Source organism: Lissotriton vulgaris, chromosome 5 (genome assembly GCF_964263255.1).
Source record: "Lissotriton vulgaris chromosome 5, aLisVul1.2, whole genome shotgun sequence".
In the NCBI taxonomy this organism is placed as follows: domain Eukaryota; kingdom Metazoa; phylum Chordata; class Amphibia; order Caudata; family Salamandridae; genus Lissotriton; species Lissotriton vulgaris.
The window spans coordinates 834,554,668-834,571,402 of NC_141693.1; the positions used below are offsets into that span (position 1 = coordinate 834,554,668).

A 16,735-nucleotide genomic window follows, 5' to 3' on the forward strand; every position below is an offset into this window, starting at 1 on the left:
GAAAAATGCTACGGGCCTGATTAACAAAAGGTAAACTTAAGTTTTGTGGAAGTTTACGCTTTTTTGGTATTCACAAACTCAGATTTTTTTTGATAAAGAATTTTTATTAAGTTTTAATGACCACTAGGTGGCCAACAGTGGTCGTCGCACAGATACAGTACATTGTACAACAGGTTCATATTGTGACCAAGGAAAACCAGAGCATAAATGTACAAATGATGATTGTTCTCCCAGCCTGCCAACTTGAATACATTGCACTAAAAGTTCATCCACTTCCCCCACACCCGTTCATACTTTTGGGGGCAGCCCTCACCGCAAATACCACCCGTTCCTGCTGAGCACACTAAACCACCTCACGCCGCCACTGTGAAAGGGTGGGGGAGGAGAGAAGCAGCCATTTTGCTACAATATGACGCTGTTCAACAAGGAGGGCCATAACTAGAAAGGGCCTTTCAGCTCTAGTTCCACCCATACCCTAAATATCCTGAGGAAGATCAAAAGGAGAGAGAGGGGGACTGCATCCCAACACCTTGGCAAGGTCATTAGACACTGCGGTTCAGTATTGTCATATCTTTGCACAGGACCATACCATATGGAAGAAGTCTGCTGAAGTAGCTGCGCTCAGTGGGCAGGGAGAGTCGGAGCGAAGGCCTACCTTGTGTAGGTGCCCGGAAGGGGGTGGGGGGGAGGGGGGAGGAGATAGGCTACATAAAGATCATGTTTGTATTATTTGCAGCCTGGAGGAATTGGTGAGTTCACTGGGGTGCATCAGGGTATCATGCCAGTCTTCCTCCTCCAATGGACTCTCCTAATCCTCCCATTGGGCTTCGAGGTGGTTAAGTGAGCCAGGAGCGTTTATTATGAGGGTTTGGTAGATTTGAGAATCAGCATTCTGCACGTGGTTGTGAAGGGTGTTTGATTTGATGATACCTATAGAATTGGGTATGTGAAAGTCTGTACAACTATTTGCCGTCCTATTGCACATGCCGCAGTGACACTCGCCAGGCTAGAAACACCACCTGTGTAACCAAGGGCATGTGGATGGGGACCATACAGCAGTGTTTGCAGATAAGAGAAACCTAACAGGGAAAGTTCCAACTTGTAAGCAGGGTCTGGCCACCCCCCATTGTCCCAGTCATGGATGACGAGAAGGTTAAGAGAGAGATAATATAGATAAATATTGGCCATGCCTAAGCCACTGTCAAAAGGACCTCGTTGACACTGGGTGAGTGCCAGCCAGGGTTCCAAACCCCACCATAAAAAGGTCAGTGTATTACCCTCCAGCCCACAAAACTATTACCTATGGAGTTGAAGTAGTAGGTTCTGGAAAATGTAAAGAAAGCGGGCAGTACCATCATCTTGTACAGTGATATGCAACCCATTACTTTAAGGGGGAGGGTTTGCCATTTCGTTGTTTGAGGGCCCAGGTGAGTTTTGGGTGCAGTGCCACCCACAGGCCCACATACTTAAAGCTCAGTCTGTGAAGAGGAATGGAGGACTGCCAGTTAAAGCAGTCCCTCAAGGTTACCAGGGGGAACAGCACAGATTTGGAGCAGTTCATCTTCAGCCTGACACCTTCTCAAAAATATCAAGCAACAGGAGGCATCAAAGGCCACTCCTGGCTGGGTCCGCCAACTAAATGAGAACATCAACTGCGTATAGGGCAATGCAGTCATCATGATTGAAGTCCCATTGCCAACCCTTGTAGCGTGAGTGTCTGTGGAAAAGTTGGGCTAGGGGTTCTATTGCAAGGGCAAAATAGAGAGGGGATAGAGGCCAACCCTGCCTTGTACCTCGATTTATAGGGAAGGAGCCCGAAAGGACTCTGTTCACATGCACATGGGCTGAGGGGTAGAAGTATAGGACAGGGACCATATTTCGGAAGTGTGGGCCGAAGTCGGTAGAGGCCAGCACCTTTTGGAGGTAACCGCAGTCCACCGTATCAAACGCTTTCTCAAAATCAATGAGGAGTGAGTCTAGGTCATGTGGTAAGGAGAGACAGTGGGCTAGGGCCACTTGAAGGCATCTAATGCAGTGTCATGAGCTTCTCTAAGGCATGAAGCTGGATTGGTTCGGATGCACTAGTGTTGGCTGTACTCGTTTTATTCTGTTAGCCAGTACCATAGCGAAAACTTTGATTTCGCAACTAAGCAGCATGAAAGGATGATAGTGTGCCCAAGATGTAGACGGGGTTGTGTTTTGGGAATCACAACTATTGTGACAGAGTCCAGGTCTCCTGGGAAACAGCCAAAGTCACATGCCTCTTCAAATAGTGCCAAAAGGTGTGGGAGTAGTAGGTCTCGGTACTCGACAAAGTATTCCAAGGGGAAGCCATCTGGGCCTGGAGTTTTGTCCAGGGGGTAAGGCCTGAAAGCACTTCCCTAATCTCCTCTACTGGGAAGGGTGTGTCCAGCAGTTGGGAGTCCTCCCTGGAGAGAGCGGGGAGGGCGCCAAGTCTAAGGAAAGACTATGTGCCATTGGATCCCTACCTGTCGGTACAGAGTATAGTTTCTCATAATAATGGGCAAAAGTCAATGCAAATTTTGGTAGGGATCATTGCATACAACCTGTCTCATCCATGTCCTCGGGGACTATCCTATTTACCTGCTGGTGGCGGGGCCAGCCAATAAAGGAGCTTTCCATTTGTATCACCCCAGCCTTTTATATTGGCTGTCATTGCTCACCAGAGGAGTTTAGTGGCTTCTAGGGAGTGTAGGTGTAGGTCCTCCAGGACGAGGCTTAACTGGCAAGAGACCTCTTCATGGGGTTCGGATGTGATGCGCTGCTCCATATGCAAGGCCTGGGCCTCCAGCCGGGTGATGAGGGAGGAGCTCTCACGCTCCCGGTTTCTAATTAAGTCAAGTCAAGTTAAGTCAGATAATTTATATAGCGCACTACATACCCGGAGGGTCTCAAGGCGCTTAGGAAGGGGAGGAGGATTACTTGTCAAATATCCACGTTTTAAGTTGCTTTCTGAATGCTAGGTGGTTCTGGGTAAGGCGCAGGTAAGCGGGGAGTGAGTTCCATGTTTTAGCAGCCAGGTATGAGAAGGATCTGCCTCCCATGGTGGTCTTGTTGATGCGAGGTACAGTGGCGAGGGCTTGGCTGGAAGAACGTAGTTGGCGGGAGGGGGTGTAGAAGGACAGTCGTGAGTTGAGGCATTCTGGTCCGATGTCGTAGAGTGATTTGTGTGCGTGGGTTAGCAGTCGGAAAGTGATTCTCTTATTGACGGGTAGCCAGTGGAGGTCTTTCAGGTGACCAGAGATGTGTTCGTTGCGCGGGATGTCTAATATGATCCTGGCTGAGGCGTTTTGGATTCGTTGGAGTTTCTTCTGGAGTTTAGCGGTAGTGCCTGCGTAGAGGGTGTTTCCGTAGTCCAGTCGGCTCGTGACCAGAGCATGGGTGACTGTTTTCCTGGTTTCGGTGGGGATCCAGCGAAATGTTTTTTTGAGCATGCGAAGAATGTTGAAGCAGGATGAGGATACGGCGCTGACTTGTCTGTTCATTGAGAGTGAAGAATCCAGGATGACGCCAAGGTTCCGTGCGTGGTCTGTCGGGATGGGTGCTTTTCCAAGGGCTTCCGGCCACCAAGAGTCGTCCCATGCAGAGGGGGATGTACCTAAGATGAGGACTTCTGTTTTGTCTGAGTTCAGTTTCAGACGGCTTTGTTTCATCCATTCGGCAACTTCTTTCATTCCTTCGTGTAGGTTAGTTTTGGCGGTGCTGGGGTCATTGGTAGGAGAAAGGATCAGTTGAGTGTCATCCGCGTAAGAGATGATGTTGAGGTTGTGTTGGCGGGCGATGGCCGCGAGGGGGCTCATGTATACGTTGAAGAGGGTGGGGCTGAGTGAGGATCCTTGTGGTACGCCACAGATGACTTCAGTGGCCTCGGACTTGAATGGTGGAAGGCGGACTCTCTGGGTTCTTCCGGTGAGGAATGAGGTGATCCATTCAAGTGCTTTTCCTTGTATTCCGATGTTATTGAGGCGTTGTAAAAGGGTGCTGTGGCAGACTGTGTCGAATGCTGCAGAGAGGTCGAGGAGGATGAGGGCGACTGTGTCTCCATTGTCCAGTAGAGTTCGAATGTCGTCTGTTGCTGCGATGAGGGCGGTCTCAGTGCTGTGTTTTGCTCGGAAGCCAGATTGTGAGGAGTCGAGGGATTTGTTGGCTTCGAGGAAAGCGGCGAGCTGGTTGTTGACAGCTTTCTCGATTACTTTGGCCGGGAATGGAAGGAGCGAAATGGGGCGGTAATTTTTGAGTTCGGTGGGGTCCGCTGTGGGTTTTTTCAGAAGGGCGGTGAGTTCAGCGTGTTTCCAGTCTTCCGGAAAGGTGGCGGAGTTGAAGGAGCAGTTGATGACGTCTCTGAGGTGCGGTGCTATGACGGAATCTGCTTTGTTGAAGATGTGGTGAGGACATGGGTCTGTGGGGGATCCTGAGTGGATGGAATTCATCAGGCGGATGGTATCCTCAGTGGAGATTGGGTTCCAGCCGTTAAGGGTGTTCACGGGGGGAGAATGTTCAGCAAAAGGTTGGGTGGGTTGGTCTCCGGGTTGGTTGTCGAAGCTGTTGTGGATGTCTGCAATCTTGTTGTGGAAGAATGAGGCTAGGGAGTCGCAGAGGGCTTGAGAGGGGGTGATGTCGTTGGAGTTGGCCGAGGGATTGGAGAATTCCTTGACGATGTTGAAAAGTTCCTTGCTGTTGTGGGCGTTGTTGTCAAGTCGATCCTTGAATGCTGTTTTCTTGGCCTTTCGGATTAGTTGGTGGTGAGTGCGGGTGGCGTTTTTGAAGGCGTCCTTGGTGCTAGTGGTTGGGTCTTTTTTCCAGGCCTTTTCAAGGGAGCGGCAGAGTTTCTTGGACTTCTTAAGATCATCGTTGAACCATGAGGCCTTCTTGCTGCCAGGTTTGCTTTGACGTTTTTTCAGTGGTGCTAAGGTGTCGGCGGTGTTGGATAACCATAGGGTGAGGTTGGCGGAGACTTGGTTTGGGTTAGAAGAGTGGGCTGGGGTGTTTAGAAGGAGCGATGTGGAGATCTGGTTGGTGGTGATTTTGTTCCAGTTTCTTTGCAGAGTTGGTTGGAGGTGGTTGGTGGGTTTTGGTTTGTTGTAGGTGAAGTGAACGCAGCTGTGGTCAGTCCAGAGGAGATTCGTAGTGTGGCTGAAGGAGACGTGATTGCTGGAGGTGAAAATAGGGTCGAGAGTATGACCTGCGATGTGGGTGGGGGAGGTGACCAGTTGTTTAAGTCCGAGGTTGGCGAGGTTGTCCAAGAGGGTGGTGGTGTTGCGGTCGTTGATCTTTTCAAGGTGAAAGTTGAGGTCTCCCAGAAGGATGTAATCTTTGGAGGGGAGCGCGTGTGGGGTGATGAAGTCTGTGATGTCTTCACTGAATTGTGCGCGAGGTCCTGGTGGTCTGTATAGGAGGGTGCCTCTGAGTGTGGTCTTGGGGTCGATGTGGATTTGAAAGTGAAGGTGTTCGGAGTTGGCGAGGTTGGCGTCAGAGCTGGTTGAGATGCGGATTGATTTTTTATGGACGATAGCGATTCCTCCTCCTGTGTGGCCGGTACGGTCCTTGCGTGTGATCTTATAGTCTTCAGGGATGGCAATGGTGATGTCTGGGGCGGAGGAAGCGTTCATCCATGTTTCTGTTAGGAAGGCGACGTCTGGAGAGATGGTGTCTAGCAGATTCCATAGGTCAATGGCGTGTCTGTGGACCGAGCGGGTGTTGAGAAGGATGCATTGTAGGTGGTTGGGGTCGGGAGTCTGTGGAGTGGTCGTAGCGGAGTGGTTGTCAGTGCCGCTGAATTTGCAGGAGTAGCAGGAGAAAGGTCCATGGGTGTGTCCAGGAGCTGCTTGGACGCAGTTGGGGGCGCGACCGGGGTTAAGGGCTAGGAGGGTGGCGGCATCGTAGGTAATGCGGGAGGGCTGGGAGGGACGAGGACCAGGGGGACTGGCGCTGGGCGCGGTCCAGGCGCGGACGGGCGTAGACGGGCTTACCTTTGGCGCACCTTCGGCGTGTCTGAAGCGCGTGGACGCTGCGCGTGGGACCATCTGACATTAATGGACAGTGGAGGGGGCGGAGCGTGGGAGGGGCAGCTGGGAGGCGGTGTTTGGCAAATCCTTGTGGGTGGCTCTGCTGGTGAACCAGAGTGTGCTCACTCGGGCTACGGTTCCGGTGTTGTTAAGGAAGTAAGATTGGAGCTCTTTTTTCAATGCGTGGACAAAGGTTCTATCCTGGAGGTACCATGTGTTAATACGCCACATAGGTCGCGTTGCTGGGGAGGGATGACCAAGCCAGAGGAGTAGTGAGGAATGTTAATGTTATTTGTATTTGTAAAGCGCAGACTGATACCCGAAGGTGTTCTGGCGCTATGAGAAGACATACTGTGAGCTGGGCATTAGGATAGCCAGTTAGATTGCAAACAGCCACGTTTTCAGTGCCTTTCTGAAGGGCAGAAGGTTTGGAATATTTCTAATGTTCAGCGGTAGTGAGTTCCATGATTTTGCCGCATTAATCGTGAAACTCCTTCCGCCCCAGTTCGCTTTTTTTACTCGAGGGATGCTGATGAGTTTTTGGTCAGCTTACCGTAATACTCTATTGGGCTTATACCAAGTAAAGCGTTATTGAAGAAAGTTTGATCCTATGCCATGAAGAGCTTTAAATACAAGGCAGAGGAACTTGAATTGAGTGCGTTTGCTGACAGTGAGCCAATGAAGTTGTTTTATTATTGTTGTGATGGATTTGTATTTTGGTGTGGCTGTTATGAGTCTGGCGGCTGCATTTTGCAGCATCTGCAGTTTACTCATTGATCCTTTATGAACCGTGAGGTAAAGACTGTTGCAATAGTCTAGTCTAGACATTAGGAGGGCAGATACTACAGTTTGTTGTGCTTCCTTGGGCAGCATGGGCATGATTTTCTTGCACGATTTCAGGATGTACGAGGTGGTGGAGGCAACCTGGTTTATTGGGTCCCTAAAACTCATTTTATCATCGATCAAGATCCAAGGTTCTTGACCTTTTTTATAGGGACGGGTAAAGGTCCCAATTCATCTGGCCAACAGCTAAGGGTCCAAAAGGTGGGGTCATTTCCAAAGAGAACAATCTCGGTTTTACTGGAATTGAGCTTCAAACAGTTCTGAAACATCCAGTCTGCTACTGCTTTCATGTAATCCTTCAGCCTTGCTGCAGTTTCGTGTAGGTTCTCAGGAAGTAGAGTTACGACGATTTGGGTGTCATCAGTGTATGATGTTAGGGCAAACCCAAAACTTTGAATCAGGGGAGATAAAGATGGTACATAAGCATTGAACAATGTTGGGCTTAGAGATGAGCCCTGTGGCACACCACACGGCAGGGAAAAAGATTTGGCTTTAAATCCATCTAGTGTCACTGTTTGGGTTCTATCTGTGAAAAATGATTCAAGAAGATTCCATGCGTTGTTCTTGATCCCTAACTTGTTCAACCGGTCCATCAGCAGCTTGTGATGGACCATGTCGAAAGCCGCAGATAAGTCCAACATAATCAGTACGGCTTCCCCCCCGTGATCTAGAATAGTTCTGATCTCTTCTGTGGACTTCAGGAGTGCCGTTTCCGTGCTGTGGGCCTCTCTAAACCCATATTGGGTTGCGTCAAGGGCCTGTGAGTCCTGTAGAAACCTGTTAAGTTGGGAATTCAGGTCACTTTCTATGAGTTTTGCGGGGAGGGGTAGCCTAGAAATAGGTCTAAAATTATTGGGATCACCCGCATCCAGATTAGTCTTTTTTAGGAGAGGTAGGATGGATGCATGTTTCCATTCCTTGGGGAAATATCCCTCTTGGTAGATGCTGTTAAAGATTGTGTTGCAATGGGCCCAGCTGCCATTTTTACAATTGAGCATGGACACAGATCAGTTGGGGAGCCTGATTTAGCTTTATTCAGTAGTTTAAGAGTATATGCTACCTCTAACTTGGAAAAAGAGTTGAAAGTAGGCATATAGCCTGCCAACCGTCATTAAGACTGGTACTATGGTCAGATGACGGAAATGTTTGGAAAATGTTGTTGACTTTGTCAAAGAAGCTTTGAGCTATTTTGTTACAAAGCTCCGGACTGGCCACTTTTGGGGGAGTCTGAGCATGAGCCAAAGATTTAACAATTTTAAAAAGTTCTTTGGGGGAGTTTTTTGCTGAAGCAATTTTGTTGCTAAAAAATTCTTGCTTAGAGCTTTTAAGAAGTTGTTTATAGAGTGACAGCCCTGCTTTGTATTCCTTTTTATTATTTTCTTTATAATCCCCCCTCCATATTCTTTCCAGGCGTTTGCAGGCCAGCTTTTGGTCCTTCAACTCCTTCGAATATTATGGGGCGGAGGGATGTTGTCTGGTATGGCTGAGGCTTTTTAAAGGGGCTAACTTGTTCCCTACGGATTCCAGCCATTTAGTGTAAGCTCTAGTGGTGTCATCTAGATTGCTGGGAATGGGGGTGAGGGAGTCAGTTAAAGTTTGAACTAGATCCTCCTCTTTTATCTTGTTCCAGGCTCTATTCTTGGTGTAGCTAACGGCTAAATTCTGTATTTTGCGGTTCGATATTGAAAGCTCAAAGAAAATTGCTGAGTGGTCAGACCAGACTAATGGCAACATTTTAGTTGCTGAGATTTGGGGATTGTTAGAGAAAATGCCGTCTAGGGTGTGACCAGCTAGATGAGTGGCACCCTTAACCAATTGCTCTAGGTTACCACTTCTCATGAGGTCAAGTAAGTTGGATGTGTCAGGATCCAGGGGTAATTCCAGATGGTAGGGAAAGTCACCTAGAATGGTATAGGAGTTCGAGCAAATACCCCTTTCTATTATACTACTGATTTGTGTTGGAAAAGGGCCTCTCGGGCCTGGTGCTCTATAGAGGAAGGTGTCTCTAAATGTGTAAAAATGGGATAGTTTGAGGCAAAATTCAAGTGCTTCACAGTCTTCTATAGCTAAGGGATTAAAAGACGCTGTGATCGAATGATGGTAGATGATAGCAAGGCCCCCTCCATGTTTCTGTTGTCTATTAAGTGTATAGCAGAATTAGTCAGGGGGGTAGCTTTAACAAGATCGGGTCCAGATGCCATATCTGTCAATGTCTCTGTGATGAAAGCTGCGTGTATGTTCTCCTCTGTAATGAGGGAGGCGATTTCTATGCTATGTTTCACTAGAGACCTAGCATTAAACAGAGCAAATTTCCAAGGATGTTTGAGGGCATTCTGCTTGGTAGGAGGTTGAGTGGAGCTTCTTTCACGAACAGGCAGGATTATAAAATTAGTTATGTTGACATTGCAGCCAACACAGTAGACTGGGCTCGTAGGGCATAAAGTTTCAGCATGAAAGATGGCAAATCTATGGTTATTGGGGGTGGGGTTAAGTTGTATTATGTCTTCTCCTGAATATCTTATACAGGGAGTTATATCTGCCATGTTTGGTCCAGTGGGGCTGGCGCTGAGCGCGTTTCGGAATGACACAAACTCAGATTTAATATTAACTTTACGACTGTAGAGACTCCGCTCACAGGCCTATCTTTTTATGTGAGTTCTCTGACCTCACTAAGGAGTCTTCACATAAATTTACTATGAAATCAGAGCTTGTGAATCCCTAAAAAGAGTAAACATCCACAAAACTGCTAAGTGTACCTTTGTTAATTAGACCCTTTGTAACTGTTGCAAAAATTCATCAAAATGTGTTTTTAGATTTCATACTACTTTACTACTTGGATTTTTGTACCACCCAACCACACTCATGGATTGCTTATACCTAGGTTGTTGAAGATGTACTTACGGTCTTTTAGCACTTTTCGAACCCGAATCTTCAGCTCTGGGGGCAGTCGCTTCCAATCTGCGTGGAAAAACAGATTTTCAGATTATTTTTTTTTATGATCACCTATCGTTCTGTTTTAAGAAATGTGGCATGGGGGCCCTATCTGTCTTGTGTTTTGATTATTGTTTTACAATAATGTCTAAGGAAAGCTCACAATGTCTTTACCAGCCGCAAAGTGCTCTGCAATAAAAAAGAATTATACATTTGACATATTATACTATGTGTGTATGGCGCAGATTAAACACACCAGTCCAAATATGTTTCCAATTTTTAAGGTGAAGAATTTGTAAAGTGAATCATATGGCCAGATTCCCTGGGCGTCTACATAAAAGTTGTGAAAATAATAAATAAATAAATCTACAAATCACCAAAAGCTAAATAAGTGAAAGCAACTTCACATGTAAAACTAGATAATGCATTAATAAGAACAGCATGGAGAAGCATGGTAAGACAGTACACAACTTAACAATGCAGTGCTGTTGCTGGTTTAAAACAACACTGTGCAGCAACACCTTCAAAGATGACCTTTTACTAATGCGCAAGTCACAGCACAATGCCGACATTCTTGATGAACCTACCAGGGTTCCAGTCTATTGCGTTGTCCATAGGTCCTGAAGTCTGATATTTATCCGAGTAACGCTCCACATCTAAGAAGGGATATAAATACCATTAGGGCACAAAAATAGCCACGAGCTACAGGAAGTTCAAGAAAACAAATACTGATCCTGCAGACAAGGAAAGATACAGAGAAGACACAAGACATGGTCACAGAAACCAAAGAGTTAGTGATGGTGTCAGAATAAATCTGCTGCTTCTCTATTACCTGTGCACAAACATGTAAACCAAACAAATGCAACTTATACTAAATTAAAGTCTTTGCTAAGAGAAAATCTGCACTATAACCTGAGCAAATGAAAATGTCCACTTTGAGCTGCAGCAGATTCAGCTAATGAGGCCTGCAGAGAAACTGATTAAAGTGCATTATTTATTTTAGTTTTTATCTCGATGGTCCCCAGTAATTTCCTTGTGGTAAAATATACATTACCCTGTCCTCAAAGAATGTTTTAACCTATTGCAAATGGCATCACACCTGCAGCTAGGGCCCACCATTGTATAGAAATCGTAACACTGTGAAGGCATTCGATGGGGCAGAGATGTAGTACAATACCACCTAGACAACCCCGAAAAATCTTCTGCTCCGAAAGTAGATACGTTTCTAGCCCAGGTTCTTAACAACGATACTCTAAAGGTGGAAGAAACCCCTTGAAACAAGAAGACTTGGGCTCTCATTTAGGTTTTGGCACTTGACCAAAAATCCTGTGCTATCCCCGAAACGATAAACTCCAGTCTCAAATGAAAATAAATGCAGCCCGACCGTACGATTTCTCTTCAAACCCATCAATGAAGAGTAGGTTAGACATATCCATATCTGTAAAGCGCAAACATATCACCCCTTAAGGTTTGATGCACTGGGGGCTGTTGCAGAGATTAAGTGAGCTATTGCCCAGAGTCACATGGTGCTGAGCTGAGCTGCTGTGGACGCACGGGATCGAACAGCGAAACTCGCGCTCCGGAGTCAGCCGCTCTGACTGCTGCACCACACCTCTCCCTACCAATGCCCAAAAAAAGTCTTGGCAAAGCCAATCAGTCTGGCCTTGACTGCCAATCTTTTGGTTTTGTCAATGCTTGTTTCGTTTTGCTATGAATTTTAGCACACACTATGGGAGCTGCCAGGCCATCGATATTAAAATGTCCTCTCATATAGCACACGTTGCCAGTCCCTGGCAATGGAGGGAACTACTATGTATGTGGTGGGCTGTCTGTGAAAGATCAGTATGCTGTCACATACAGTGAAGCAGACAAAGGCTGAAGCGGGCCGACCTACTGCCCCATGATATATGCTGTAGTAGATGGAAGAAATATGTAAATGGTACAACAATAGACTAATGGATTAGGAGGGATGGCTGCAAATCTCTGATAAGTATATTATAAATCTAATTTGAGAAAAATCAAAAGATCTTGGCTTACGCCAGATCTAAACATACTGGTCCTTGCCAATGTCATTAGTAATGTCTAACATGTTTTTTCCACTGCAGTACTGTCCCTGCCTAAACTATTTAGTGGAACACCTTTTTCACTGGATTTTGACTTTGTAAAAAGTATCAATGGAAAACTGAGTGAAACGTTTGCCTCTACGAGTTTTAAGTAGGTCTGGGCTTCTTTTCCAAAACTCCCGTACCTACTGAAAAGCTTTACTTTCCTTTTACTCTCCCTCTTTCAGTTCTAATTCTTTGGGCCACGCTGCATTCAATTCTTTACACACTAAACTTGCCCTTCATCCGTTTGTTGTGCAGACTTTCTTAACCTATATTTACAGTCACTTAATACCCACCCTTGTACCGCACCTCCTGCCTAACCACTATTCAATGCCTCACCAACCACCTTCTTCAATATTTTTTTTAAAACAGGGACATCAGTTATAATTGAAGGCAAACAACCATAACATACTTTTCTTATTTGCTTTTACACCTAAAACTTCATTCAGGTCACAAGTATCAGCATACAGCTAAAACATGTCAGTTTGCTGCTGATGTTTTCTTGCGCCTGTCCATCATGCAAGAACTAATAAAGACATCATTTATTTAACTGGATCATTAGTTAATCACAGACACATACATGTGGGTACCTTGGTGCTCGAGATATGTATTGTGCCTGACTCAAGAGTAATGCCCCGGTTACTTACTGGTAATCTTCATTACTCCGAGCATTGTCTTCCTCGCCACATGATCAACAAAGTGAGTTTCAGCTCCACAACAGAAACCTCCAGAGCAAAAGTTAGCCTCCCATCCCTTCCCAACATGGCTGACCCATATCACCCTTGACCTCTATAAGAGGAGGGCCAGCCCAACCCCCAGCCTGAAGAACTACTAAACCAAATATGAAGCCGCTAGCACTCCAGGGAGGGAGGGATGGGAACTCATGAGGCGAGGAAGACGATACTCGCAGTAATGAAGATTACCGGTAAGTAACCGGGCATTACCTCCTCGTAAGCCTTTCTCGTCACATGATCAACGAAGTAGCACATACCAAAGCCAAGAGGCTTCATAGTGAACAAGAGACCACCGACAAGGAGTACATGATACCAACAAAAAAACCAGGATTTAATCCAGTGTACAAAATACATAGAACAAACCACAAAGGACAACACAGAAGGCCAAATCAAGGGACGGAGGACCCAGCACCCAGAACCGCCTCCGCAAAATCCCCAGGAGGAGAACCACCCAAAACCACCCGGTAGTGCTCCATAAACATGTGCGGGGAGGCCCAGGTGGCAGTCCTGCAAATATTTTCAGTAGAAACCCCCTTTATTGAGGCCCACGACACAGAGAGGCCACAGGTGGAATGACCCTGAACACCGTCCGGGAGCTCAGACACCTGGGACCCATAGGCCATCAATTTAGCCTGCTCAATCCACCGACTCAACGTGGAGACGGAAGGCTTGTGACCAGACCGGACTGAACCAAAAGCCACAAACTGTAATAACAACAGAAGGCGGCCATCATGACCTCCCGCCGAATATTCAACAGGGACAGAGAGGCATCAGAACCTTTGTCGACCGCCGGAGGAATATAAGGCAAGACCACCTCATGGGAGCGGTTCACGACCGAAGGGACCTTGAGAAGAAAACGAGGGTCAGGGTGCAAAACCAGACAATCTCGGAGAACCCGCAAGAAGGGAGGAGACCGAAGGAAAGACAATCGCCACCAAGAACACCACCTTGAAGGTGAGAAACTTCAAATCCATCGAAACCAGTGGCTCAAAGGGAGAACCCTGAAGGGCCCGCAAAACCAACGGAAGATCCCAGGGAGGAGCCAGGCAAATAGCCTCAGGCCGCTGCAAAAAACAACTCCGCAGCAAGCAAGCCACAAAAGGATTGAGGCCATCCGGGCCGCCCATTCAGCCCGCAGTGTTGAGGGAGTCAAACCCAGGGAAAACCCCTCAGCAAGAAAATCAAGGACCCTCAAGGGATCCACCGAGACAGGGTTGACCCTGTTCAGACCGCACCAACGAGAAAAGTGAGACAAATAGCAGAAATAAGACAGCAGAGTAGAAGACCTGCAGGAACCCTGCCGCAATTCTACCACCCCCACAGAACACCCCTGGGCCAGCAAGGCCACCTTCTCAAGAGCCAAGCCTGTAGAAGGAGCCGGCGCAACCTCTCCAAAGGGAGCGGAGGGCCTGCAATGGATTGGGCAGATCCAGAACCGGGCAGATCCAGAACCGGCCAGCACTCCTGAACAGCCAGCTTGCACAGGAGAGGAAACCAGAGGTGATAAACCCAACCAGGAACCACCAATAGAACGAACGCCTTCTCCCGGCAGTTCTTGCACAGGACACGCAGGGTCAAGGGAAACGGGGGAAAGGCATACAGGAGGCAGTGTGGCCAAGGGTACAACAACGCATCCACCCTACAGGCACCTGGGCATGGATGGAGCGTGCAGAAACAGGGCAAGAGAGCATTGAACTCGGCCGCTAATAAGTCTATCTGCGGACGGCCAAACAGAGCCACCAGGCACCTGAACACAGAGGCATTCAGGGAGAGGCCAGACAGATGAGGAAACACCCGGCTCAGGTGGTCCGCCTTCACATTCTTCTTCCCCGGGAGTTACACAGCCTTGCAGTACAGGATCGTAGACTCCGCCCAGAGCATCAGCTCCTGGGTAAGCAGCTAAAGGGAGCCAACCCAGCAATCCCCCTGATGTCTGATGTACCCCTGTATCACCCGATTGTCAGTCCGAATCAACACATGCCGACCCTGGAGAGAAGGGGCAAACCCCCGGCAAGCCATCAGAACCGCCTTCAGTTCCCGAAAGTTGGAGGAGCACTTCACCTGAAGATGATCCCACTGACCCTGAAAAGACCAAGACCAAAGGGTCGCCCCCCAGCCAAGGTGACTGGCGTCGGTTGTGACTACCCAGGATGGGGAGACCCCTGGAGAGATGTGCCTACACCAACCACCAGCCCAGGTCGGCACAAATCTGAGGGGACACCACCACCGGAACCTCGTAATCCCCCAAGCAGATACCCCAGTGGGACAGGAAATGATTCACCAGGGAGTATAAGTGGAGGTGAGCCCAAGGCAGTACATTGATGGAAGCAGACATCAACCACTGAACCCTCAACCATTGATGGGCCGGAGCGGAATCCAGACCCAGAAGGCAACCCAGATCCCGCCACAAGGTGTTCCGCCATTCCAGGGGCAAGAACACCATCCCCCGGATCATGTCCAGATGACCCCCAAGGAAAACCAAGTCCTTGGTTGGCGACAGGTGAGATTTCTTAAGGTTAATCAGGATCCCATGGGAAGATAACACCACGCAGACCCTCTTGACGTGAAGCTTCCCCTTGGAAAAAAAGAAAAAGGCAGAAATAAGCCAGTCATCAAGATACGGAAAAATCCTGATCCCCTCCCGGTGGAGGATACTGACTAAAGGGGCCAGAACCTTAGTGAAAACCCTCAGGGCAGATGACAACCCAAAAGGAAGTACCTGGAACTGGTAGTGGCTGCCCCCTTCACAGAACCAAAGGAAATGCTGAGAGGATGGGTGGACGGGCACATGGAGGTAGGCGTCCAGACGATCCAGTGATGCAATCACTTCCCCCTAAACCAGCAGCGGCAGAACCTCCTGTCGAGAGAGCATTTTCAACTTAATATGGGGCATGATAGATTTAATCCGAAGTCAGGAACAGGACGAAAGTCCCCAGACACCTTCCTCACCAAGAACAGGATGGAATAGTCGCCACATTCCCTCTGAGACGGTGGAACAGGCCAAATAGCCCCCTTGCTGAGAAGATCCTGAATGCCGGCCAGCAGGGCCAAACGCTTCCCTGGAAATTAAGGCAGGGGTGTGCCGTGGAAAGCGTCCGGAGGAGTGGAGCTGAACACAATCGAAAAACCGTCCCGGAGAGCCCACGGATCCCAGACTGAATACTCCCAAGCTGAGATGAAAAGGCGTAGGCACCCACCCAACTGATAATTCCCTGGCGGGACCAGAAGATATTCAGGACTTGGGAGTGGAGGAAGAGGCCGCAGGCTGAGACCGGGATTTGTTGAAGAATAGGGTGTCCTGGCTGCGACCACGTCCTCGGACGGGCACACTGCTACTAGCCGCAGACGTAGAAGAGAACGCCTTCTTGGGCCGAAAGAAACGGCCCCTGGATGATCTGATGGGAGCCAACAGCTTCCTGTCCTCCACTGATATTTTTACCATGTCTTCCAACAATGCCCAGAGTAGCTTAGACCCCGAAAAGAGGATCTTCCTCAGGATCGCCTTCTGGGTAGCATCTGCCTTCCAGTGGCGAAGCCAGACCTGACGCAGAGTTTGAATCGCAGTGCCACCAGCCGCAGCTACGGCCCCAAGGTATCAAACGAGATGTCCAACAGGAGGTAAGTTTGTTGCTCCATCAGCGCCAAGGTAGGAAACACATCAGTCCCCTGGTCCAGCAGCTCCGCTAAAGCCTGGAAGTCCTGCAACAAGTACTGGACCGTGTAAGACAAGTAAGTAGAAGCGAGGATGAAAAAGTTGGCCGCCGCATAGGCTCGCGTCCAAAGGAGCAGTGTCCTCGGAAATGATGGAGCCCCGATTGGCCAGCCCAGCCATGAGAGTCCACCTTCACAGAGGGAGGGAACTCCTTGGCGTAGCGCTTGGCCAGATACCTAGGGAAAGCTTGTTTATCGACCGAAGGAAGGGATTCAGGCACCTTGCGCTGGTACTGCAAGAAGAAATCCTCTGAAAGTTTATCAACCGAGGGAGCAGGAAATGCCATGTTGTCCTTGAAGTGCAAGAGTACATCACACAGCTCTTGTCCCTGGACATCCTGGACATACCGGCCCGAAGGTCCTCATCCTCCCCATCGACATCTGA

The 16,735-nt window shown here is 48.3% G+C and overlaps 1 protein-coding gene across 3 annotated transcripts in view; it reads right to left on the reverse strand.

Moving 5' to 3' along the window:
- The window catches only part of POLR3GL (RNA polymerase III subunit GL), a 102,388-nt gene that overhangs the window by 45,910 nt on the left and 39,743 nt on the right, over nt 1–16,735 (reverse strand). For all 3 annotated transcript variants that reach the window (XM_086922339.1, XM_086922338.1, XM_086922340.1), the window contains 2 exons: nt 10,388–10,456; nt 9,771–9,827 (listed from right to left, as the gene is read on the reverse strand). In XM_086922339.1, the coding sequence (XP_086778465.1) occupies nt 9,771–9,827; nt 10,388–10,456 (126 nt within the window). The remainder of the gene's footprint in view (nt 1–9,770; nt 9,828–10,387; nt 10,457–16,735) is intronic.